Source organism: Dromaius novaehollandiae, chromosome 9, assembly GCF_036370855.1.
Source record: "Dromaius novaehollandiae isolate bDroNov1 chromosome 9, bDroNov1.hap1, whole genome shotgun sequence".
Taxonomy (NCBI): Eukaryota; Metazoa; Chordata; class Aves; order Casuariiformes; family Dromaiidae; genus Dromaius; species Dromaius novaehollandiae.
The window spans coordinates 7352410-7379263 of NC_088106.1; the positions used below are offsets into that span (position 1 = coordinate 7352410).

The 26854-nt window shown below is 41.2% G+C and overlaps 1 protein-coding gene across 5 annotated transcripts in view; it reads left to right on the top strand.

The window, feature by feature from the left end:
- Positions 1-26854, top strand: part of FNDC3B (fibronectin type III domain containing 3B) — a 224137-nt gene that overhangs the window by 130376 nt on the left and 66907 nt on the right. For all 5 annotated transcript variants that reach the window (XM_064516612.1, XM_064516614.1, XM_064516615.1 and 2 more), the window contains 3 exons: positions 15969-16027; positions 22079-22236; positions 24491-24550. In XM_064516612.1, coding sequence (XP_064372682.1) covers positions 15969-16027; positions 22079-22236; positions 24491-24550 — 277 coding nt within the window. The remainder of the gene's footprint in view (positions 1-15968; positions 16028-22078; positions 22237-24490; positions 24551-26854) is intronic.

Consider the following 26854-nt stretch of genomic DNA (forward strand, 5'->3'; position numbering starts at 1 on the left):
GCCGTTACCTCTTGTGCTTCAGTTCCTGCGGGCACTGCCAACACACGCTGCTCCAGAGCTCTGCCTGGCTGTACGTGCTCGTTTCTTGGAGGTGGACGTGCGGGCGAGGCACGGAGCACAGGCTTAGCAAAAGAGCTTTCCAACTAGGGCAGCTTTACTTTGAAAGCATTTTAAAAATTACTGAACTCAGCGAGACAAAAGTTCTGAGATGAGTCTTTCTTGCTACTGATCTTACCTCTTTTCTTGCTTCCTGGATATAGTTTTTCTTTTTGCCTATATGTCTGAACTGAGGGACTGCCATTTCCATATAGGAAATCTTTCGTTCCAGGTCGTTCAGCTGCTGACACAGGATTAGAGTTGGCAAGTGGTGTTAGCCTGGGCTGATGCTAGCCAGAGCTCATCTCAGCAAGCCTCCTTACTCGTTCTAGGGCCTGCCAGAGCTGTTCAGCTCTGGTCCTGAGTCTGCTTTGCAAGTATATTGGGCTGTGCATGTATATTGGGCTGTGCACGGTTCTGTAGTGTTTTCAGCAAGCCCAGACAGAGACAAATCTCATCTTAATGTTTATCATGGATTTGTACGCAGCTGCCTCCTTGGTACGTTTGTAAGAGCTGTGTCATTCAGGCTTTAAAGGGCTTGCAGTGAAGGAAAGTCAGAAGAGCTGAGCTCTTCTTAAAGTCCTTGTGTGTGTACATATATGTCTGCGTTATTTGTATTCTGTATATTCTATAGATCTAAAAGCTTAATTGTGGCCCATTTAAGAAGATGGGCTGAGAAACATTAGGATATGTAATGTTTATGTTCTCTGAGCCAGGAACTGAAGATTTAGTACATACTAATAAGGACCTTTATTATACCAATGCAAAAATGATCCATGAACAAAACTAGTCATAAATGGTTCTTCTGCTAGTGTATAAAATATCCCTGGTGTAAGTGCCACTTCCCTTGTTTCCCTTAATGTATTTGCTTCTATAAAAGCAAAGACGACAAACTGTCAAAACTGACAGCGATTTTTATTAGAAGTGTGTGGGGGGGGGAAAAAACACTCTGCAGACTAAAATACATTTGTCAATAAATGTGACTTCTACTATTACCCTGAGTAATGAAATCTCAAATGGATTTCCTCAAAACAGAGAGACATGTTGAATCTAGTGAGTATAGATTAGCATTATATAGGAAATATGAAGTCGTATTACTATTCCTACTGCTTTTTTACAGTTTCAGCAAATACTACCTGACTGAATTACTTAGTCTTATATCTAACTAGAAATTTATATTCTATGTGTTGGGTGCATACTGTTTTAAGTTTCAATAAATGAAAGAAAATATGATGCATTAATTAGGCACTAGTCTGAACTTCAGAAACCACAGTTAACTTGTGATACCAGGGTATTTCCAGTATGATATTCTTGTGTATCTACCTTAACTCTTACATCATTACAGAGCTTGTGTTTTTGCTTTGCCTGTGTTTGTTTTTGTTTGGATATATGTCTGCTTGTTAAACATTCTTTATCTCTCATATTTTCTCTAAAATAGTAGGCTGTGTGATTGTTTATCTATGCAGGAGACAAAATGTTTTTTTCAGACACTTCTAATCTTAACAGACTGAGAATGCATCGTTGTGTACCAGAGTCGACTCCATTAGCTGGACCACACAGATTCTTTAGCAAAGAATACTTACATAATAATCATGTAAATTAAGTGAGCCCACTTAAGTGGGCTCATATAGACTGATGAACATATTAGGAACATATTGACGTTACGCAGAGTTCAAGCAAAGTGCATTCCCAAGTTCATGTCAATCTGTATGCGTGCAAGAATGTATCCAGATCAGGTTTAATTTATGGCTTTTCTTCAGCCAACAGAATTGCTAAGAAGTTTATCCAGTATCACTGAGAAAGGTACTGTACTGAGGGAGAGAAATGGGTCTCCATTTCCTCTGCTGTCTGGAAGCTGACTTGCACTGTGAGGCTCTGCTGGAGAAAACTAAGAGCATAAATATCGCAAGTAAACCAGCAATACTGAAAAACTGGTCCATGCTCAGTGCTAACATACTCCCTCCCTCAGCCCTTGCTTTGCCCGGCTTCAAGAACAGCAGTGTTTTGATTTGAGCTGCCTATGAGTAGTTCCTTGTAGTGCATCTTACCATGACCGACTTTTTCCCCAGAGGTCCACTGCACACAGAATAATTTCCAGGGATTTTCAGGCCTATGAAAGTTTGTCTTCATGTGAAACACTGGGAGCATGGAGGTATTTTTATACAGTATCCATACTTACTGCAGGAACAAAAAGTCTATTAGAAGTCAGAATAACATTACAATCCTACCTTCATGTTTCCTTTTTCCTAGCAGAAAGCTGTTTTGTACTTCATTAGCACAGAAGCCTGCAAACTGGGGGGCTGGAAAAAGGAGAGGAGGAGATAGATGTTCACACTCTATTTTTATGCCCTTATCTTGGAAGACCAAGGAATCAGCTTCCGAACTTAGGCGCTGGAAGTTGTTGGTAGAGGTTCACTTCATCACCTGAATAGGAGCATAGCTAGTCTTTTGATTTAGTTTCACAATACTCTCATCTTGAATCTCAGCTTTTTTAAAAGGTGACCATAAATAAGTCAAATTTGGATTCATCCAAGCTTTCTGTAACTGAAAAATATAAACAAAACATCTAGCAGTGGATATGCATAAAGTCGTGATTTGGCACGATTAGAAGCTGCTCGAGAGCTGGTCTCCCCGGGTCCCGCAGGTCTGAGGTGCAGATGGGACAGAACGAGTGCCCATGACTCTGGTTACGTTTTTCAGTCTTGTCGCAGAAGGTCAGACAAAGTAAACCTCAGGTGGAGCTCCCTAATGTTAGTAAGTGTGCTAGCCTGTTAAAGAGACAGGTCAGAGTCCATCCAGGAAAGTGTAGGGAATGTGCGGTAAAGAGTAGGGAAATCTAGATCCAGAGTTCTCATTTGATACTATCACTGACTTAAACTCCAGATGCACTTGAAAGGATTTTTTTCCCCAAGGCTGTTCTTCACAGTCCTGATCAACCCCATGTAGCTTCTCATATTTTTCTCATCTGCTTTCATCCCTCACTTGTCTCATGTTGCCAGCACAGCCTCTCTGGCTGGAGAGAACTGGATAAGCTATCTGTCCCATGATTTATCGAGAAGTGGGTTCTGAATGACGTAAGGCACAGCCTCTTCCCCCAGAGGATCTTCATATTATCTCAAGAATTTCCAGCTTCTGCTGGAACCGACAGTCAAATCCAAAAGACCGAAATCTGAGTCCGAGTATTTTTCCTAGGAGTTGACGTAATTTATAGATACTCAACCAACAGGAAAGACAATCAAGTACGCTTTCATCCTGCTTAAATAAATCCCTGTGCCGGGGAGAAAAGTTACACAAAGGTCTCAGAGCCTCAGAACAAGATAAACAGTGTATTCTGACCATTTAGTAGGAGATAACGTGGACCACCGACGATTACATACAGAGGGAGGCAGAGATGCTTTCCTTGTCTGGAAATATCTGGGATGTTGAGCCAGGAGGGAGAGTGTATTTATAGTAAAAAGGTAGAACGTTTCCTCCCTGCAGAGTATAAAAAATGAAACACCTTCAAGTTGAACAATTTAATGAGCAACAAATAGGGATTTGTATACCCAGGTGTTCTGAAGAGTGTCTATTTGTATATTCGTCTGAATTTACAAAGGCGATGAATTGAAATTTCGTGTCCCGCTGAAGTTAATGGGATTTGTTTACCTGGCTCTCTTAGGCTGTGCTGCAAAACCCGTTATTTCCTTCTCTTTTCAGAGGAAGGATAGAATTTGATTTCAAAAGTTTGTGATCTTCAGTATCTTTTATTTGGGGAGAGAGGGAAACTTTATTTTAAAAATGCAGCCTGTTGTTTTAGGCAGGGAGATGTTTTGAGTATTGCAATGAACAAAATGGGTAAAACTTTCTTTTAAACGAAGTGGCCATTTCCGTTTTCTCCTAGGTTTATTATATAAGATTTTGTCCTGAAGCTTGGTTTGTCTTTTTTGTTTATTTTTTTTTCCTGTAAGGAGCTGTGCTGAAAGCAGCTGCTTTCATTTACTGTGATCCATGTGACTTTTGTCTGAATTTCATCTCAGCAATGAAATCCAGATCAAGCTGAAATTCCTGCAGCTTCATTGAAGCCTTCCCAGTGAGTTGTAGCAGGTGGATATTTCTGTAAGCTATTTTAAGTATTTGGAAAGATTCTCAGTGGTGAAGCTGATTGTGTAAATGTTGGAGGTCGCATATTGTCCTCTTCCCATCTGGTAGTGCAAATTGCACGGGCCATTCTGCCTCGGTTATGGTGGATTGGTGTAGACACAGATCGGTTCCTTCAGCGTTATCTTGAGCGTACTCTTCGTGGCACAGAAATGGGAGGCACTGATAACATGTCAACTTTTCTTAATTTTGTATTGTAGGAAGTTGACACCTATCAGTGAAAGTGATTGATTCTGAATTCACCAGAGACACGGGTTCAAACACCAGTCCTAGTAGCGAATGTGCCGTGAGGTTTTGAGGAGTGCCAGGGGCTCATGCTGCGATGTGCTGGAGCTGTTGGAGGGGATGAGCGGGCACAGCTGGGGAGCAGCTGGGTGCCCACAGATTCGGAGCTGAGCCCAGCCATAACCAACACCTGCACAAAACCCATTTGCTTCCTTACAACCTTGTCTTGCTCCTCCTGGGATCATAATTCTTGTCACGCAAGTTCCTCGCGATACAGTCTGCTTAATAAAATGCTAAGGCAGGTAGTCGTAGTTCATCATTCACATTTGATTGCAGAATAATTTGGCCTGGGGTTATTTGACTACATTGATTGTCTCTTCTCATGAGAAAGATGGTTCGTTTCTGTTCTGCTCTAAATTTAGAGGTGTCTGGCTTGGGTTAAAGAGGCAGCTCTTCGTCTTCCCCATCTCTGAGGTGTGGCTGGGCTGACTAATGAAAATACTGTTCTTTTCTCAAATTACTGTGATGTCTGCCTGCTTGCTGCGATCTATCTCCTAGTTTGCATCTGGAAAAAGAGGTAGATAATTTACTGCAGTTTAACAGAAAAGCAAAGATAGGGTTCATTCAAAAATAGTGCAACTCTGTAGCCCTTCATCTAGGCTGACAGTGAAAAACCCCGGTACTGGTTCCATGAACAGACTCAATCTTCCAAGACTTATAATTTGGAGTGAATTTTTCTTAAAAACAGATTTTTCCAGTGGGATATAACTTCTTTTAAAAACATGCAGATACTATAAATAGTGCATAGAAATATTTCAACTTAATATAAATGTTAAAGTTAGTGGTAAAGATGACAGTTTTGTGCTTTGGTCCTGCTTTAGAGAAAGTTCTGCATGCTTACTTTCTCTGGAAGGACTAATAACTCACTCGCTCTCTGTTTTGGAGAGTGAAATAGTGGTTATTGGTAAATTCTAGCATTCCAAAGCACTTTTCATTCCCCTAGTAAGATTTAAAGAGACATATCTCCCTTAATTTCTTCTTTGCCTCAAGTGAGGCTGAGTAGTTGTGACTGAGGGCAAAATTTAGCCTGTGGTTATTTTCTTAAAGTTTCTTAGACTATACTGGGCAGCCTCATGCGTTTGCATTAGGGAAGTGCTCCCCTGCCTTCATATTGTTGCAGCAAACTCAATGGCTGTACGAGGTTCATTGCCAAGGAGGTTGTTAATTTTGGCTGCCGAGCTCAGTTTAATCCAGACCAAGTTTGGAGCTCCTATGGCATTCACTTCAGCTGTGCTGTCTGATTGTGTTCCTGTGCAAATATGCAGATTTGCAGGTTGGTTTGCTCATTTTTTGTTTGATCAGAAAAATGCTATTTTGTAGAATGGGCAGATTATCAAAGGCTTTCTTTGGCCGTTTATTGCATGCTTGTGTTTTCGAAGACTGAGAAAGAAGTGAGTTTTATGTCAGGTTCAATACAGATGCCATTGTCTCCCCGCCTTGGAGATAGTGTTTCAGAGAAAAATGTTTCCCGTTTGGCATGGGGCAGTAGCTGTAGAATACAAAAGCCTTTCCCCCTTTGGATCCAGGCTTGAATGCCACCACGGCTGGTGACAGTGGGGACTTGCAAGAGCCTGTGGTTTAGAGGAGCTGTTGGTTTCCATTCGGTTCCTAGAGGGTGCAAGGATCACCTCCGAGACTGGCAGTCTCGGTGGGAAGGCTGAAGAGGGAAATGGCAATAGAGACAGAGCCCCGCGCTTGCTGTCGGCTGCTGCTCAAGCTCGCAGTGAGATGCGAGGGAGCTGTCTGCGACGTGCTTGTCAAGAGCGGGCTGTAATTTCTGGTGCTGTCAAACTTGTGCTGCTTTTCATCAACATAGAACTCAGTTGGGAGGAAAAGTAGAGACACCTCCTTTCGTTGTTTGGAGGTGTGATTTTTCAGGCTCTGCCTTTGCCCAGCAGCTGAGAAGTCAGTTGCTGTGGTTGAAGGGAACCTTTTATTTCAGAGAGGAAATCTTGCATCTGTAAATCCCAGATAACATCACTTCACAGCTGGCATCACTGCGACATCCTTGGGCGTCGCTGCTGGGGCCTTTCGTGTTTTGGGTATCTTAGCCATTCAGTTGGCTCTCCCCTCCTCCTCCTCCTGACCTGGACTGCAGAAACCTGTAGGGCTTTTATGTCCATGTCATTTGTGGCAGCCTGTAGTAATAATAATCGTAACTTCATGATCTTTGCAGAAGTTACTTCTCCTTTTGAATGACCGCTCAGTTCATCAGACTTGGAGGGCTGCCTGGGGCTGTCTTGCCAGATCATACCATGACTCCTGAATACTAACGAAGGAGAGACAGACAGGCAGCCGCAGATTAAAGTGACAGGAAATAAGGAGAACTGAGAGAAGGAAAGCATGAAGCGGTACACAAATGAAAGGAATTAAGGATAAAGCAATGCCACACATTCCAACTATCATAGGAAATCATAAGATATTTGGAGAACTTCGTTGCATCTAGAGAAAGGTTACCAAGTACTAGCAAAGCTTGCGGCTGAGATGGAGCATTAGGCTTTTTTACCCCAAGAGTGGGAGTCGGGAGCTCTGGGAAAATTTTAAGACGACCTTTCAGTCTCATTGTCAAAGCAAAAATATTATTGTTCTGCAAACTGAGCAGCATCAGTGGCAATTCCGAATAGACTTATAAACACCTGAAAGAAGAGGTAGAAGAATGTTTTACACAGATGTGTCAAAAACGTGTAACTCATAAATCCAACCAAATCAGAAATGACACAGAAGAGAAAGGAAGTTGATAGAAACCAGAAGGAAGATAAAGAATTAATGCTTATTTAAAAGGAAGAAACCCGAATAAACCCTTGTGTTACATTGTAACTGGTCTCATCAGTCAAATCAGGCAAGGTGCAGGAAGGGACAATGCCTAAAATCATTCCTTAACTGCAAAGGAATGATTGTGTATCATTTTTTATTTCCATTTACTTCAATCTCATAATATTATCCTTGGTAAACTCTAATGCCACCCAGTGTGACAATATCTAATGCTTCTACAGAAGTGGCAACACTAAGGGGGGAAAAAACTTGTTTCAAAATCTGCCCCCAGCCCAAGCTGACTGTGGTGAGTCCTGGCACTGAGCCGACGTTTGCTCTTGTGCCAGTTCAGCGTGTCACGCATGGAGCAATGCTCTGTGTCCCCTCCTTGGCCAAAAGGTGAGAAACTCGGATTTTTACAAGCTCCTTTGTTCAACCTTACTAACAGCTGTCACACACACAACTATTCATGGGTGCGGAGAGGCTTTAGCACATAGCGTATCGTTACCTGTCTCGCACATGTGGATGCTTGCTTGCCCACCTGCTCAGATGCTTTTGCCTGTGCCAGCACAGCTTAGAAGAGCTCTTTGAAACTGTAGCCTGTAGCATTTAGATTATGCTAATAAAAAATCAACACAACTTCAAATAGCTGTTCTTGGTTAGCTACTTCTGTATGATAGCTGTGCCGTTTTTAAAAGCTTGCTTTAGAAGAAGAAAGAGTGGTGGCCGCTGCATGTGGCAGCCTGTGTCGTCGGCCTGTGTTCATCTGCAGAGATGTCTCTGTGCTTTCAAACCCCAGTAGCACACAGGCTTCTGCTACGTGCCAGCACAAGGGAAGCTGCCTAAAATATAAAAATTATTTCGACACAGTAAATAAGCTAAAGCAAGTCAAAAATACAAGTGAGAGCTCTCCAGAGGCATTCCTGTGTGTAAGCGCAGTCTCCTGTTCTAGCAAATTTAACTTGCACTTTCTCTGTTTCTGTTTAATTTGGTGTTCCTTCAAAAACAGCCAGCTGCAGCCATATGTAGTATGCTGCATCTGTTATCTGCTTTGTAAAAGGTACAAAGCACTTCCTTAAGATATAAAATGTATCTGATATAGATGGGGATACTATATTTTTAGTGAGAAAGCCCTTTTCTGCCTTCTAATGGACCCACTGCGTGTTCACAGCAGGGATTCACTCAGATCTGTAGCCAGTAAAGTAGGAGTTGTTACTGCTGTGTTCCAGCAGTAGCAACAAAGAAGTAGAAAAAGCCCAAACCAACATGTCACTTGCACTCCGTTTGTCCCTTGCATCCAGCATTTCGTTTCCCTTCTCAGTGCAACTGATCTTATTCTCCTCGCTCTGTTCCAATGAAAAAAACCTATGTCAAAATAAAATTGGGAGAGAGGGAGAATTGAATGAACTTGTGCTTATTTTTAAAACAAATTTTAGCAGAAGTGACTTCATTACATACATCTGGGTGCTTCCACGTTTGCATGATGTGAAAACATGTGATATTTGGCCATGCGATGGCAGATAGATGCAGAACGCTGACTTGAAACGGAGGGACAAGCCAGATAAAGTGCATTTGTACTACAGATATTTTTCCCCACTGATAGTGGGAAAGCAGTAGGAGTTAAACTACTGAGTTAATAGATATGCACTATGGCCCAGAAAATCTTTGAAACACGTGATTGAATTCATGCCTAAATTACAAGGGTGCTGAGGTACACGCTTCAGTTATCCTTTGCCTTCCCAATGAGTCAGGATTGTAAGCATACCTCCCTGGCTAAGGATTTATTATTATTATTGACATCTGAAAATATGTATTTGTTTCTTGTGCTGGGTTTTTGATTTGTTTATGACTTCAATTATTTAGGGAGGGACTTGGTTTTGGATGTTTTAGTTTTTAAAGCAGAATGCTGAAAGATAAGCTCATAGATATCGAGTGAGGCATTTTAGCAAGAGGATTAAGACAGCAACAGTGGGAAATTTCTTAGAAACAGAAGACTTATGGGAGGTGCTCATGCACAACATTTATTTGTTTATTTTCAAGAATTAGAACATGTTTCAGTGGTTGGATCTTTTCTCAAAGCAGGAAAACTTTCAGCTCCCTAGCTTGAATGTGGGAGCTGCAGTCATGTTTTATTTCTAATGTTTTTATTAGCTTTCGTGTCTTTAGCAGAAATTTGAAATATTTAGTATTTAGAACTGAAAACTCATGCAGGCATTTGTAGGCTTAATTAGGGATCTTCCTTGGGGTATTATACTTTAGCGTGGTGTTACTGACTTTTTTGAAGATAAATATTTCTTTCGAAAGTTTTTGATTATAAAGGGCTCCCATGTTTTGCCTGTTGCAAAAAAGGAGCAGAGCAGAGGTTCATAAAGCACTGTGTGTCCGGGTTTGCACTGGACTTTGCTCTTGCTCCATGTTACGCCTGTTAGGCAGCACATCTCCTTGCTGCTCATCCCTGCCCTGTCTGGTGTGGGACTACCTCCTGGACAGCTGCGTCAGATTAGATTAGGCATGAATCTGTCCTCAGTCTGATTTTATTCAATATTTTCATTAAGAACTTGAAGAATGGAATAGAAATTGATTCTTATTAAATTACAGCCTATATCAGGCTCTGATAGGGTTGAGAGTGCTTGGTGGAAAGGGGCAAGGGAAGGAGGACACGATGGTCAAATGGCCTTGACCAAAACAAGCAAACAAACAAAACAAGCCCTAAAGAAACAAACAAAGAACAGTTTGATCTAGATGAGGGCAAAATACTGCATTTTAGCTGGTCATTCTCAAACCTGCTTTTTTACTATGCATGGTAGTGCTGAGGGATATAGTAGACCACTAAATAAATATGAATCAAGTTGTCCTGTTCACGATGAGAGAATGAAACCTCTGAATGAACTACGTGAACAGGTATGTCTCCCCTCCCTGGGTGGTGGTAAGGCCTCAGCTGGAGCACTGACACCGGTGCTGGTACCATGTCTGCAGAAGTGTGTAGACCAATTAAAAACAAACTAAAAAAAGGCAGCTGCAGGACAGCAGACTGTGATCTGCGATCTGGTATATACAGTCTGTGAAAAATGGACTTGTTCCCCTTGAAAAGAAAGATGTCTCCAAATATGTGAAAGGTTGCCCAAAAAGGAGGTGGTGACAAACATCCAGTGGATGTACAGGAAGGATGTATTGCATTTTGAGTTGCAGCAGGGAAACTTGAGCGGAAATGGTGAGGATAGTTAGGTGTTGAGATAGATTGCCTAGCCTAGGAAGGTTGCAAGATTGCCATGGCCGTGGGCTTTTTATTACTATTTTTAAGGAATGGATCAGAAGGAGATCAAACATGATCTTGTTTTCTGGTAGGGGTATAGACTCGATGACCTTGTGACATCCCCTCTAGTTTTGTTTTCTGTGACTCAGTTGCACGTGGCATCCTGAGTTTTAGATTCATTCTTGCATGAGGATTTTTTTAATGTGTATTTCTAAAATCAGCTGAAATGAAAAAGTCTACGTGTCCTTTTTTTGTCTGAAACTTTGACAGCAATAGGCACTTGACAGAGATGTACTGTGTACTGAAGTGTATGGCTTTTGCAAATTGTAGGTTGTGCTGTACGTGACTGATAAAAGATCTCTCCTAGCATAAAAGCTGGTCCCAGCCCCAGTAAATCTGGAATAAATTCTGAGAAAGCATGTTATGTTATGACTGGCATATCTGTTAGCATGGAGCTCTGCTTGAGAATTAGACTTAAAGTTTGCAAAGCACCAGTGCTGATGTCACTCCCTTGGAATGGGAAGGCCGTTGAAACAGTAAATACTGTCTGTGGCCAGAAGCTAAGTATCGAGCTGGACCTCTTCCTTTCTGTGGAGGAAAGAATGCAGAACAAACCTAAAATCTGTATTTGCAATGGGAAAATCTTAATTAGTTTAGAGCTTGTAGCTATTTCAAACCATTTACATACACAGCTGCTGTTCATGCAAACATGAAGACTATTCATGGAAACTTCAAACTTACCTTGAAATGACAAGTATTTTTTTCTGTTTTTTAAAGCTGTTTTTGGTTTTCAAAAGTATTGTTGGACAGGTCTGAAAATTTATTTGTACTGTACGTGCAGGAAGGAACATAGACATAGGCTAACAGAAGCATATAAAAAAAAAAGGCTTTAGTTCAGCAAGAATTAACACTGAAACTTTGTTAGTACCGAACAGCTGCTGGGAAAGTATTTCTTATTTTTCAGGGGCATTTACTCTTGATGGTATCTGTGGAGTTTTGGTTATGACCCAAAAACTTGAGGTGGGGAGATGATGATGATCATAACACAAGTTTAGATGTGGTCTAGGTCTTACAGCTGACTTCTCTGCTACAAAAGGTTAACCCAAAACATTGGATCCAAATAACCCACAGCTTGGGAATGAGAACCTAATTTTTTAGTTTGGGACAGCTATAATATCTCAGAAATGCAGGATAACTCAGATTTTTGTACTGTCCCTTGGAGGACTCCATTGAGCGTTCACAAGGAATTTATCCCCACCCCCAGCTTCCTCCTAGGATGAAAAAGTTTTGCCCTGGCAAATGCAGGGACCAGATGTTAGGGGGAAAAGCTAAGAAGGGACAATGACCTGAAGTGTTAGTTGGGTTCTTCCTTGACATGACTGAACTTCTGTTCCCAGTGTTAGATATGGAAAGCAGCTCACGCTGGCTGCTTGTCTCTACGAGTTTCACTGTTAGTGTGGAGGGAGAGAGATATACAAAGCTTTTATTGGTTAGTATCAGATGCTCAGTGCTCAGTTAGCTGAGAAAGAGGGAGGCAGAGGTTAAATCAGATGTCTATTAGTCAAGGGGAGTGCTAAGTGAGTGAATCACCCCCACCTACCCCTTTTCCCAAGCAGTTGTAGGTAATTTTTCTAAATTGTCCTCTGTTTTAAATCAGGGCTTCCTCTTTCCTTGTCCCGTTCTTCTCTACCTGTGCACCACCACATCGGTGACATCTGTGAGGTGCATATGCTCCTCATCCCTAAATGTGCTGGTGAGCTAATCTAGCAGGACAGCCCTCTGTGGGTGATGTTTAACAACAGTCATGAGCTAGGCATTATTGGAAGAGAAGAAGCTTTTCACCAACTCTGTTATCAGTGTAGAGCACATAAGGTGCTTTTTTCTCCCTATCATTTTCTGTTTCAAAAGGACTTCTGTTCCACACTGGCTTGGGAGAAGGACATTGAGCTTCATGCTTAATATATCACGAGAGAGGTTGGCAGGTAAGACCACCTTTCTATGGGGGGAAGGATTCATGACAAGTCTAGTTCTCTGTAGGTTAGTCTAACTCAGGACTGTGAATAATTATGTTTTTTTTTTGTTTTTTTTTGTTTTTTTGTTTTTTTTGTTTTTTTTTTTTTTTACTGAAAGGAGATCAAGTGTCCTTAGAAGCCTCAGAATTCCTTATGGCTTGTGAAATGGGAAAGTAAAAGTGTCAAATACTGTAAGAATGTAATAATTCTGTGAGCTACTTTCTCTCTCAAAACTGACGGCATCAGTTTTGTTAACAAGCTTTTCCATGGGACAGTGCTGCACTTTTTTTTTTTTTTTTTTTTTTTTTTTTTTTTTTGCTTGAGCAAGAGGTTGGGCTAGGTGACCTCCTGGTGTTTCCTTTCAACCTGAATTATTCTCTGATTCAGCTATACATGTCATTCATTGAGTCTGATGTTTAATTCAATATTTTATACTTGCTCTATTTTCACAGTGCACTACCTATTATTTAGGTTTTTTATTTTAATTCAGTATAGGGCTCAAAGGCACATGCTGTCCTTTGTGTGGTGCAGTGATTTCAAAGCTTGTGGTAAAAGATGCTTCTTAACATAAAATATGTTGTTTTTCTTTGTTTTTGTAATATGATCCGTGGTATATCATGCAGGTCAGCAACACAAGATGCAGCTGGTCTATACCTTTTAAGTGGTAGGTATATGTGCAGTGAATGCAATGAAGGAACGAACGATCAATTGTGCCTGTCCAGTTTCACCTGTGAACACACAGGAGGTTCAACATGGGGGACATCTGACATAGTTGGTCAGCATATGTACATCATCTGATAGGTCTTATTATTGAGAAAGTGTGATGCAAAGCCCATCCATGTGTGGTGTTGTAGTCATCATTTATGTGTCAAGCTGTCTAGGCCATGAGGATCAAATTTAAATTCAGTTATTAATTTTTCTTTCTAATTAAATTGTTATTAATTTTAATAATATCTTTCAGATATTAATTTTTCTTCTTAAAGTATTCACACTGTCACCTTAGCTCTGTGGGTGTCCCATCACCTCTCTACCCTCTGCCTCCCCCCATAATCTTTGAAGAAACCATCTCAGTTGTCTTCCAGCCTCAGTTTATCTGTATGAACTCTTGTGGTCATAAATGGTCATAACTCAAGACTACAGTCTATTTGATACTCAAAGCCTTACCCTCTGAGCATGTTATGAACTTGAGGATCTAATAACAAAAATCTCCGTGCTAGGACTCTTGATTCCTGTGCATTTTTTAAATTTATTTGCTGGGGATACCCTACTCCCTTAGGTCTTAAAGTCAGTTCCAGTATTGCAATGGTTTGAACCTTCATCCCTGACCTGTAAGGGTCGGAGGGCTCAGTTACTGTACCAAGTGATCGTTTTTCACAGGAGAGGGAAGTGAGATTGCTTTGGGCTTCAGCGTTTATTTTCCTCTCTTACTTAGTGTGACACAGACAGCATCCTTGCTAGAAAGCAGAGGGAGGAGAGCAAATTCAGTCCACATGTTTGGGATTTTAGGTTGAGAATGATTCATGCTCAGCTTCTGGGGGTTGTAATTAGGGGTGACATAATAACCATAAACTTTCAATAGAATAGCAGCAGCATTTTGTTACGCTCTGTAGCTGCAGAAGCTGCTGCTTATTAACATCCCTTCGAGATAAGCTTGCGAGACCTCCAGAATTTCCAGGTCTGGATCCAAGCTTTTGTGGCTCAGTTCTGCTTCTCTCATAATACCGAGGGGAACCCTGAATTCTGAAACCCCCTAAACTTCGATGACATTTTTATTTGGATCAGCATCTCAATGTTTTCCTTAGCAATTTGGGTCCATCTGTGCACTGTTCAAGTCAGTTTTATCTTACACTGGCTGAATCCTGCTGATTTATACACTTTATTAATGCACTCTAAGGGTTATCTACTGTGGAAAGAGTCATGCAGTCCTCTCGCTCAGAGTTATTACTGCTTTTTCCTTTTCAGAGTGGCTGAGAGCGAAGGCACTCAGGAATGCGTGAAGCAGGGAGATCTGCCATTCCATTCCCCCCGTGCACCAAGGTGCATTCCTTTAGGGAGAGATGGGCATTTACACTGGGGTTTTGCCATCAGCATTCAGCCAGCTTTATTTTTTGGCATCCTAGCACATGGAATTTTTAAATACTAGGGATACTTTTTTAAAAGCAGGTCACAGACGAAAATAAAGACACGTTCTTCAGCTACAAGAAGTAGGCCAGGCTTTGGGGGGATCATTTGGGAATGCTGTTGATCTGATCTTGCCAGTTTTTCTTTATTAATATTTTTTGCATCCTGTGCCAAAATTTTATTTTTTTTAAAAAAAAAAGAGATCCTGCTTATTTTGTTTTAGGTGCATGCTTGTTGTATTCATCTGCTTTGGCTAGCAAACTTTTTTTTATATCATGATTAAAAGACAAAAAATGTTCCTAGTTTTCCATTAAAGAATACTCTAGTGGAAAATGAGGCCTCTCTCTGTGCTGTGGTCCAAAAGGGATAAAGCTGCTCTGTGTCACCTCATTACTCTAAGCTCATGTTTTACCTTAAGACATTTTGGGAAGGGGGTTAGTCTGATTCCACTGCTCAGCTGATCACTTTTGTAGCACTCGTGCTCTAAAGAATCCAGCTAATTTTTGCAAACTATTTCACACCCTGTTCTTTAATAACGCTGTGCGTAGACCCCTGTAAGAGCTGCTACACCAGGCAGAGGGGTCAGGGAGGGAGTAGGTGATTACGGCTTGTCCAGCAACAGAATTAGCCTGGCAAGAAATTACTACTTTGAAAGCTGAGAGGCTGTTACAAGAGCCTTGACCATTAAATGATAATGCCATTTAAAGACAGATAGCTGTATGGCTAGTGAGCTGCTGTGTAGCTATTCCTGCATGCCCGAAATCTCAGCGCCCAGGATGGACACCCTGCTCAGCTGGCCAGTGGTTACTCGGCATGGGTGCAAGAAGTATGTTTATCTTCTCCGGTAGCCTGGTGCTCCAGTGGGCGGGCAGATAGCCAAGCTTTACAGCTGATGGAGTAAGGATATATTTAGTTAACAAACCAGGATTAGATTCAGCAGTAATTGAGCTGTAGAAACCCCTGGGCCTCTTCCACGGTCGATCTTTGGAACTAGGATATTTCTGCTCTGTCAAACCACATCTTAGCCAATAACACTGTTTGTGGAGGACACCTCTGCAGATAATCCCACCTTTCTGAATGGCTGCAGTTCTGTGTCATTTCGTTACCTCTTTGTTCTGTGTTACAGTCTTTTACTATGAATTTATGTAACTGCATACATTAAATTCACAAGAGCAAACCAGTTGGTGCTCATGTACAGATAATCAGTATCTCTCCTGTTTACAACTTCCTGAAGGAATATTGATATAGGTGACATTTTTGTTTAATGGTGGTAATTTATTTTTCTTCCTATTTCCACATTCTCTATTTTACAGAATATGATTCAGAAACAAAAAGGGTTCAAGACATTCTTTCTGGAATGGAGAAACCACAGGTATGTGATCCAGAATTACCACATACAAGAAAAAATAGCAAATATGATGAGTACATTCTGTCACAATCTACTGGGGATTTCACAAGGGAACATCTCTGAATTTTTACTTGCCAGATTGTTGCCTGTGTATATTTTTATCTAATTCACGTTGCAGGGATATAGTCAGTGGGCATAAATTCTAGGCTTATTCTGTGCTTGTGGGAAGGTATGGCCTCTACCCACTGCAAGAATTGCAGCAGTCATCTGTTTACAGGAAGGGACTCTTGGTATTGATAGTGTAATGAGGACCCCAGCGCTGTGTAGCTGTGATGATTTACATAGCTCCTCTCCCCTTCCCCCTGGGTTTAATTTTATTTGTCATAAGCAATTTATGTCTGTTATCATGATTAAATTAAGCTAATTCTGTTATTCAATGGCAATTGCTATATTCAAGTTTGTCTTAAGCAAAAGAAAGCACGTGAATTGTAATGGGAATTCAATCACTGTGCAGTAACCTTAATGTTGGGCGTGACCCTAGTCAAGCAAGGTTATTAATAAATCTGGTTATAAGGCCTTTGTGTGTGATGTTTTTCTAGTTTGTGTCAAAAACAAAACCGGGAGGGTACTGTGGATCTAAGTAAGTGGTCCAAACAACCACTCGAAGAAGCAATTGTGAGACAGTGGGAGAAACTTTGAGAGTCTCTGGCCTTTGCTCTGAAAGCATGCAGGGCTTTTTCTGTTAGGCTGGAAGGCTAGGGAACAAATAAACAAATAAACAGTTGAATATTTAAAACACCCTTATAAGGACTGAGTTCAGTAGCAACTGAAGAGCTGACAGAAAGAAGTTGTGCAGTGGAAGTCTGAAGAAGTGGTGATGGCTGAGATGCAGAAGAGGCATACCTGAGGGAGAGGCACGCATGAGCAGAGGCTGAGGTTTTATTTTTAGGATCTGTTTTCTTAAATGCTTTCATTGTGAATAAATCAGAAAGATGTTCAGTTGTTGGGTTCTGTTGTCATTGCTTATGAAAGTGTCTGTTTTAAGCCAGGCCAGCCAGACCTAAGTCAGACTTACAGAGATGATAAATACTAGAGGGCTGCAGCCCAAGTTTCTATTGGCAAGTAGGAAAATGGCTTTATTTCATTTAGAGACAAGTGACAGTGTAAAGCTGAAGACCTTAGAAAAGGCTTGCTTGGAGAGATCAGAAGGCTAAGAAAATACAGTCGGCACAGAGCTATGGCACTTTATTGTGCAGTGGGTAACAGCGTTTCGTGTTGGGGACTACCTGAATGTTTCTCAGCTTGTCAAATGCCACAGCCCGATACCTGTTACAAAGATCCAGAGAGCTGACATGAAAAATGTGATAGTTCACGTTTATGCCTAGAGAGGTAAGAAGAGGAGCTATTTTAGCTTTGCAGGATTCAGAGCTCTGCACAAGTAGATTCCTGGTAACCAGGGTGCTTAAAGCAGAAGGGAGCAAAAAATACCAGTAGAAAAAAAAATGCATTTCCTTGCACCATTTCAGAAGTAGCTCTTATAGGAACCTTAAAAGAAAAAAAAAAATCTAGACTGTGACAAGTGCTGGTTAAATGGTAATGACATTTAAGGAGATGTTGTGGGGGATTTTCTGTTACTCCTCCTGTAACTTTGACATTTGTGATTAAACTCGTATGAGTATTGTACACCACTGACTGCTTTCAGTAATTGTGCGTGGGTTTTTTGTATTATATATGATGGAAATACATATGTATAAGTAGTCAACTGGGCCATGTTTTCGGTGAGCCTTATGTGTACATGAAAGAAGTAAAGCAATATCTAGAAAAACACTTGCATGGAAAGAAGTGACGGAGTTTAAAAAATGGGCACAGAACAGTAAGTTAGTGGCAAAGAGGAGGGAAACTAAAAGAAGCTGATTTTTTTTGTGTGTGTTTTTATTTAAACTGAGACTTCAGTGCTCAGCATCACAGACAAAGTAAGCGTTCTCTAAAGCGAATACCTCCACGAGGGAAGAGACGCTCGAAGCTGCGTCTCGGGAACGGCCAGAGCAGGGTGGTTGCAGCAGGCTGGGTGGCCGCGGAGCAGCTCGGGAGGACGTCGTCTCCCGCGGGCAGCAGCGCTGGGCGGGACGCGCTGCAGGTGTGCCGGCTCTCGCTTTGCAAAAAGGCCCGCTCCCGCTGGTGCGATCGGAGGCGAAACTCCTGTTTAATCGCTGGGATTTTTGCCTAAAACTGCAGGATTAGACCCGGAGTTGAAAAGTGAAATCTTGACCTAGTAATCGCCATGAATTCGTTTGACCCGCGAGTCTTTCAGGCGTTGCCCCCGAGGGAGTCAATGAATGTTGCTTTCAGTGTAGTTCTCACACACACAATGCGGCTCCAGCCGGCCCGATGCCTGTGAACGCTAACCCGGAATTTAAAAGATAATGAAAGTTGTGCAGAAACATTGTTCGGCACCTGAATGCCTGGGAGGACTGATATTCATCAGCCTTGTAACCTTATTAAAGTCGCGGAGGAGCTGGGATTCTTTCCCAGGGGCTTTTATAAAATAATTATTTACACCACCGGGTTTTGGTACTGTATAAGGCAGGCATTTACTGCGTAAACTGAGAAGTTTTCAGAAACTAATTAACTGTGCTTTTGAGCAGACACACAAACCTCCTTGTGGGAGAGTCTTTTGTTAGCCCTTGGCCGCACGGAGAAGCCAGCCCCGTTGAAATCAGACGCAGTAATTCTACGGCGGGATGAGTGAGGTTGTGTTACCTGGAAAAGAGCCCAGAGCTTTGCCTCCCCGGCCCGCGAGGAAGCTCTCTGCTTAGTTGGGTCGGTAGCATAGAAAGAGGGCGGCGTTAACGAACAATAAACTGTTTCTTATTTAGAGTAAAATCTTAATAGCTTAAAGTTGGCTTGAATGATACCCCGAATGAGTAACGGCATCTGAGTCAACAAGTGTGACATTAAACCTACTGTGGTGACTTTAGCTGTCCTGCTCTTTGCTGTATTGAAAATTCGGAAGGGGTGCTGCTGCGTGGCTGCCCAGCTGCCTAGCACCTTTCCAAAGGTGCCCGCTTTCCCAGGCTTGAGGAGACCACCTCGAGTTGACGGCACGGAGCCGTTTTGTGAGTTTTTGCTTGTTGTTTTCAGTGCATCGTAATCCCATGCACTGAATGTGCCCTCTTTCATTGCAAAGCGAGCGTTTTCTGCTCCATGTCGAAATTACTTAGTACAGCTAAGTGGTTGCTTGGCCATGAAATAAGTTATTGAAGAGAGATGCCTCTGGTAAGCGCGGTATGACATAGAGCCTCTTAGTCCGTGAGCAGCAGATGTGCGTATCTCCAGTCATACGGATAAATCTGTTGTTGCCCTGCCATGCCCAGTGCTGCTCTAGCTTTCTGCTCGGCGCTTAGCGCACGTGTAGCTTTGTGTTTCCTGACTCTCTCGTACAGGCTCACCCTCGCTTGCTGCTGCGCTTCGTTCGTGTGCTCAGTACAGCTAAGAACTGTATTTTGTGATCTTTTGTGTTTATTTTAAAGACTGCATCAGCAGTTACTATGTACATAATACCACCAGAATGGGCCAGCAGTAACTCTGAACCCTCTATCAGTAACAGCTCAACGGGGCAGGTAGGGAAACGCTGCGCTTAGGAGCTGTTTCTGACTTTTAGCCCCTGTGTGCAGATTATGCACCAACTTAGAATGCCAGCCTACCGCTTTCTAGGGCTTCCTAGTCTTAGTTTAAGAAACGATAAAAGACCTTTTGCAGCTTGCTGGAGTTCACGAAAGGCCAGGGTTTTTGCCGTATGCAGAATATACATACGTGTGTCCTTGTGAGTAGTCGGAGAGAAAAACAGCGCAGTAGGACATTGGCAGGAGAGCAAGCCTCGAGTTCCAAGTCCGTCCGAAGTTATGAAAAACAATTATGCAAGCGAATTTCCATAATAATAAAAGAAACTGCGTGTTCATGGGTTGAGCTGGTAAATAGTAGTAACGTATGCTAAAAGAAAATTCCAATTTTGATCTTTTTATTACCCAGTTCTCTGACCTATTCAATACATTGTATAAAATGTAGATTTTTAGCTCTAAATATCTTTGTCACAACTGCATTCATATATATATATATATAAGAATGATGATTAACTTCTTGTCTTATTTGAAGCATTCAGAATTTTTATAGATCTCTAATCTAAGGTCAGGTTTTGCTGGTCCAAGTTTTGAAGGAAACATTGGTTTCCTAGCAGCAGAAAAACGTGACTAGAGCAAAAAATCCACTGAATATGTGTATGAGAATTTGCATGTTCATATTTTTAATGAAAAATAGTTGCTACTACTTCTTGTTTTACAACTTGTTTTTCATATTATGTTGAACAGAAGTTTTCTTTTTGGCAAGACTAAGTGTGCTGCAATAAATAAAAATCTTTAACTTTTGAGAGTACAATGTTGAAGTTAAGATGAGACACTTTGTGGTTTCACCTCCTTGTCATTATGTTAAAAACGCAGATCTATGACTTGCTTAGAAAGCATATGTTTGATATATTGGTATCACATACAACAGTTGGAGTGCTTTTCAGCTGGAAGCAATGTGTTTTCACATGAGAAGCTAGATATTCTGCAGTGTATACATTTAAAGATATCCAGAAGTCTGACTTGTAAGCGAGCAGGCCTTAAAATCTGATATTCCAGCCCATTGCTAGGCTGTGGTCTTACCGAATCCCAAACTGAACCTTAACAATTTCATTCTGAGCACAGTTACGTAGCAAACAAATGCTAAAATGCCACCACTAACTCATTAGTGGTAAGGTCTTTCAGATCCCTCAAGGAAATAGTGGAAATGTATAGTGAAGCACCTGTGTCATTCTCCCTTACCCTCTTGCACCTACAAAAGGACAAGGTTTTGCTTTGTGTTTGGAGAAATCTGTTAAAATGGTAAAACCAGTGTAATTTTGTACGTAGAAGAAATTAATAAAGAATCTAATACCTCATGATTTTGTTTCTCCTCATGGAGGCTATCTAAAAAAGCTACACTTGACACTCCATTTCTTTTTTAGTAGTGACTTTCATTATGAAAGCTGAACAGTCTGTGGCAGAGTGCTTGGGGCTGCAGAATATTCTCTGGATTTTTTTCAGAAGACTTGCATAAAAATTCTGCACTGTCTTTCCATGACAGCCAAAGTAACAACAGGGTTTTTTTGTTTTTTCTTTTGAAGCAGTAAGTGGGGGGAAGAGCTTTTTCTTTCTTGGCTGAAAGCAGAAGCCCGTTCTCCTGGAGGCTGCTGCTCCGCACACCCAGCTACGCTGGGTTTAAGCTCTGTCAGTCTAGAGTTATTTGGAGCTGTGTTTCCAGAAGAATATGGCTGCGCTGCTGGCCGTGATGAAGCGGTTTTGGTGATGGGGCTTGAGGCTCTTTCAGTGTTTTACCCGAAGGGAATTCTGGCCCATCTGCTGTTTAGATTCCCCTGCAGAGCTGCACCCAGTGGTGACTGTGGATCATAAATACCCTCTTTCTGTCAGGGCGTAAAGTGGTTGATTTGGGATTTAATTTTTAATCGTAAGTCAGACTTTTAATGTGATCCTTCCCCAGGCTTTTGAGTCAGTGTAACTTTGCAGGTACTTGAATTATTGTAGCTTTGAGTTACAAGAAGGAACAGGATGGCTAAAAATGCCATTGCTGTTTTTTTTGAGAATCTCACTAACAGAAGCTTTAGAAAAATAAGTGCAGACAAGAAAATCTATAGAATGAAGCCTTCGTTCCTCTTATTTCCACTTGCTTTCCGATAATGGCCACAACAGCAGGGTGCTTTAAAAATGGTGCAAGGAATACTTGAACAAACCTCAGGCAATAAGTAGCTGGCTCCCTGTGGGGATATGTCTCTTTGTAGTCCTCATTTGTTAGATGTTAGCTTATTCTGTGAATCAGTATTTTTGTGTGTTTTGATGATGACCATTTCTAATTTTACTTTTCATCTCTAGCTCTTACATTTCTTGCTGTTTATAAGAAATTGATTGCGAAGATTCAAGCAAAAAGCAAATATTTAGAAGACAACCTTGTTCTTGAAATTGGAGTAACTAACTTTTTTTTTAGGTTACAAATATTCAAGCAAGAACAGCTTTACTTACGTGGTCACCTCCCGCCGGCCTTTTAAATGCAGAGAGACACAGCAATGGTTTGCCTTACACCTGTACTTATGAGGTTGCCTTATCAGATAAAGGGAGGGATGGAAAATACAAGATAATTTACAGGTAAGGGCATCACTTTTACACTTGTGTTACTCTCAATTTGTGTCTTCATTAGAAATAATCTCTCTTAGCTTTTCAGGGCCTGTGTGGGCATCCCCATCAGCTGCACAAAGAAAGCACGGGTCCCAGCTGCCTGTAATTCCTTCCGCTTTTCCCCTCGGATCCTCTGGCCCGAAGGAACTTGCAGTGAGCTAGCTGCATGCCTGGCACAGGGCCTCTGGTTGCCTTCCCCCTCCTGCCTCCTTAGCCCGCTATGCGTCCTACATAAGTTGCTGCATCTCCTATTAGCAGTGAAACGGTTACGGTTTCTCTTGTGCTAAATATCAAAACCCTTTCGTGTACACCATACAGGTAGGATGGCTGCCTTCCTCACGGACTGTGTTTTATTGTGGGCTTCCATTATTAAGAACATTAAACCCAGTTCTTTTTGAGCTGAAGAGGAGTAGGTGAGGGCTCTACTGCTTCAGATCGCCTTTGGTCGGCAGAGGAGGGGGCATGCCCACTAGTAGACTGTATAATAAGCTCCACAGAAAAATCTTGAATACTTGGCTGTTAACAGTCTTGAGTAAAATTTCTTGAGAGATTTCTCTGTCTCTTATTTCAGTGATCATCTGAGCTTATTTTGTGATCAAGTACATATGGTATTAGACCTTTCTTTTTTTCTCCTCTAATGACATCTAGCATAGAAAATTGAGACATGACCTTGGCTATAGTGAAACAGCAGATCCTTCACAAATCTCATTCAGTAGAGTCCGGGTGGTACGGTATTTATGTATGTGACCAAACTGTCTGCTGAGGTGCCCTGTGAATTAGGGTATTCCTCCTGGATGCTTGAGGCAGCTCTGCACAAACAGTCTTGGGTAATGTTAACAGAGAATATTAACCAGGGGAATGTCACTGCAATACAGCTATGTTTTTTTTTTTTTTTTTGATATTCACATTAGCCGCTTGTGAGCCAGTGAGTGTATTGCTATATGTTAATACATTGTGCTGAACAGGCAATCTTTCTGGGCCCTTAAAACAGGAAGGGTGCTTTGATGCACCTTTGGTGCTTGCTGCTGTAAGGGCAGCACATTTTCTCCCGGCTATGAAATGTTGTGCTCCTGTTCTAAAGCTGCAAGTAGTAATCGGTCTCCTGCTCCTGGCCAGAGTACAGCCGTTAGTTTGGTGTGATATGCACTTTCATAAGCAACAGTAATTATTACTGCAGGCAAAAACAAACAAAACAGTAGTCCTGCAGTATGTTAAATATGTTCTCTTTGGAAAGAAATGCACTCATGCTGGGGGCGGGGGGGGGGGCCTCTGAATTTTTGGAGAATTGGACTGTATGGAAAATGAAGAGTTTTTGCTGGATTTCTGTCAACCCAGCAGGTGTGTGCTTTTTGGTTGAAATAATGCTGATTTTGGTCTCTTGTTTTTGAGACATCTCCCTATACTTGGCCATCTATCTAAAATATCTCTTCATGCTAAACTGAGATTGTTGTTGTTTCCCATATATCAGTAAAATAACGACTAAACCAAGCAGATACATGAGATGGTTATTGCTTTATTAAGCACTGACCCATACCATAACTGTCACAGCAGCAGCAATGCACAAGTCAGTCTAGTCTTTATTAAGCAGCAGACAAGCTGAAAGGAAAAAGAACATCCCTGACAGTGTTGGCTACATTTGAAATTAATAAATTATGTGCTAGTGCTTCCTAGAACGTCTGAAAACCAGTTCTGCTTTTCCTGCTGCTGGAAGAGGTCCGGGTCCGGCTGTTAGAGGGTTAATTGCCTGTCTCTTTGCCATAGTCATCACAGCAAATGATCACAAGTGCAACAGTTGTGCAAGGAACTACTTTTTACCTGTGAAGTTGGATTCTCACTTTTTCTAAAGTAGTTTGAAGTTTTAGCTGTGCAAAAAGTACAAGAGTAATGTTGTATTGATTCAGCTCCCTTCAACTCTGAGAGGGTTGAAAAACACAATAAGCTTTATATGAATATCAAGAGATGTAAGGATAGCACCCATATAGTTAGTTGACTTTATAAATTGGGATCATAGCTACTCTCCTGTTCAGGCTTTATAAGGCTCTCAAGAAACCTGAAGTATCTTGACAGATCGGTCCTGTATTCCTTACTATTATTTTTCTGTGATGGATTTTTTTTTTTCTTCTTTCAAGTCGTAATATGTGGGAATCCCTGGTCGCTGGCAAATCAATAGCTACGCTAAATATGATACTGCTTTTCATGATTTGTTTATGGTTTCTTTCTGCAGTGGAGAAGAACTAGAATATAACCTGAAAGACCTTAGGCCAGCAACAGATTATCATGTCAGGTGAGTCAGTGTGACTCTGAATCTCACTTAAATATAGTCTGTTCAATTATGTGAGAATAAACATGGGTATTTTTTATCTAACTATATGTTGTGCAACTCAAGAATTTTGTGGTCACCTCTGCAGGATTGCTTTCCTGCCTCCCACGTGTTCTTTGTTCCGTTTCATCTTAGACTCAAAGTTACGAGAATGCTTTTTGAACATGAACTTTTCGGTCATATTGTTGTTATTGCTAAAGTAAGAGTAAAAAGACATCTGTCTCTACCTATATTTCTGCCTATCTATATACATATATATGTATATAAATATAACAAGTCTTGAGGTGCTTGGGTATGAGAGCATAGGATACTTCAAGCCTGCTCATTTGAACAGAGCACTAGCATTTATCCACTTTATTGTAACATATATTTACTAGAAGAACTGAAAGTGTTCCTGTGTGTTTTTTCATAAATACCCCTTGCTTTGTGAAGTAAATCTGATGACAAATCCATCCAGCTATAGTAATTTCAGCATTTACTGTCTTCTAAGAATTAGATTCACACTGGTCTGTCTTGGTATTTTCAGCCAGCGTTTTCTAACATTAAGATCTCTCTGGATTGTAGTGTTGTAGAGAGAATGACAACTGAAAGTCATATGTGGAAAGAGAGAGATTGGGATAAAAGCTCAGTGGGATGTTAGGGTGAAGAGAAAAATTAGCAAAAACCTAGATGTGTAAAGTGGCACCCGAAATCACAGAATTTTAGGCGGAGAATCTATTAAAAATGTGACTCTTCATATGTAAATTCCACTGAAACGAACTAGCTTTGTTGCTTGTTTGCAGTAGTCCTATTTATAAATGGAAAGTACTGCTTAGCTAATACTAGAGTGCCAGAGCCTTCATGTGCTATCAGTCACGAATGGCAGGAGCAAGGCGAGCAGTGAGGCTGGGTTGCAGCTGATCTCTGTTTTACAAAGCTGACTGGATCTTGTAAAGACTTTTTTTGGAGGAACACATCTCCTTCGAGTGCAGCAGTACTACCAAGGAGAGTTCAGGTGTTAGAACATATTTCTCTTGGTCTCTAAAATTGTGTTCAGTACACAACTATTAGCTATTAACACATTCTCAATTTTGAACCTTGATATTTTTAATACCAGCTTTTTAGTATCTGGTTTTGTTGCATTTTTGAAAGATTTTTGCCTATGAACCAAGGCTTCAAATTCACATCCTGTTCACTTATGCTCAATAGCCTTTAAAAAATTCCTTTCACTCCTGTCTATTGTTTCCTTCTGTTTTTCCAGACAAGAGCTAAGTTTGGCATACATTTTCTCATCAAGGCTGCTACTGTTTGTAAAACTTTGGAAAACAAACACTTTGCTTCTGAGCTCTTAAAGAAAAAAAAAAACCTTACATTCTCTGATATCATAGCTTCTTTTTAAGGACATTTTGTAATGGTGCCCTAAAATACACTTTTCAAGGAGAAGCTCAAGACCATAAGTAACGTCTAAGTAAAGCATTCACATTCAAGCGAGGAAGTTGTACAACACTGCTGAGCTTCCCGCTGTAAGCAATCGAGCTTGATTTCCACAGCAAACTTCAAACAGTAAAGTGGCAGTCATGTAAGGTGTGCTGTTGAGATCCCATGCAATTTTTAATGGTGCTCAGGGTATTTGCCCTATATCCTGGCTAACTTCCAGATCAGCTCATTCTGTCTACCTACAGTTCTCTGTGTTTTTCTGCATGTTTGCCAAATTATAAATCATTTGTGAGCAGTTAGCAGTAACTTTTGTTTAGAAAGAATAAGTGGCTGCCAGATATGAAAGTCAGACTTAAAAGCAGCAGCACACATTTGTGGTGGGAGAAACCAACATTTAAAGCAGACAATATGTTTTCTGCTACTTTTTTCCCCTCTGTTGAAACTGCATTTTGTATTAAAAACTCTGACGAAATAAATCCGTTAAGGAAAGAAATTTATGTGACCAGCAGTTACTCAGCAGATCATCTTGGGTCTCTTCAATCTTGGCAGCATCTCTGAGGGCTTCTTTTTTCGCACAGATAAACTGCTTGAGCTTGTTGCTGCTGTATTAGGCCCTGGACCCTTAGAACAACCTGTTTCACTATGAATCTACATCCTACGCTGCTTCAAGCTATTATTTTTGGTGGTTGCAAAGATGACTGCGCTCACCTTTTTGAGGGCCTGTCAATCCCTTTTACGCTTAAACCTTTAATCTTGCGAGAGGCCCCTGTCGCACGGAGAACTCTGCCGTAGGAATTCCGGAGCCGCTTATTTCCAGGACACTTGTTTTCTTTCATTTTTCAGAGTTTATAT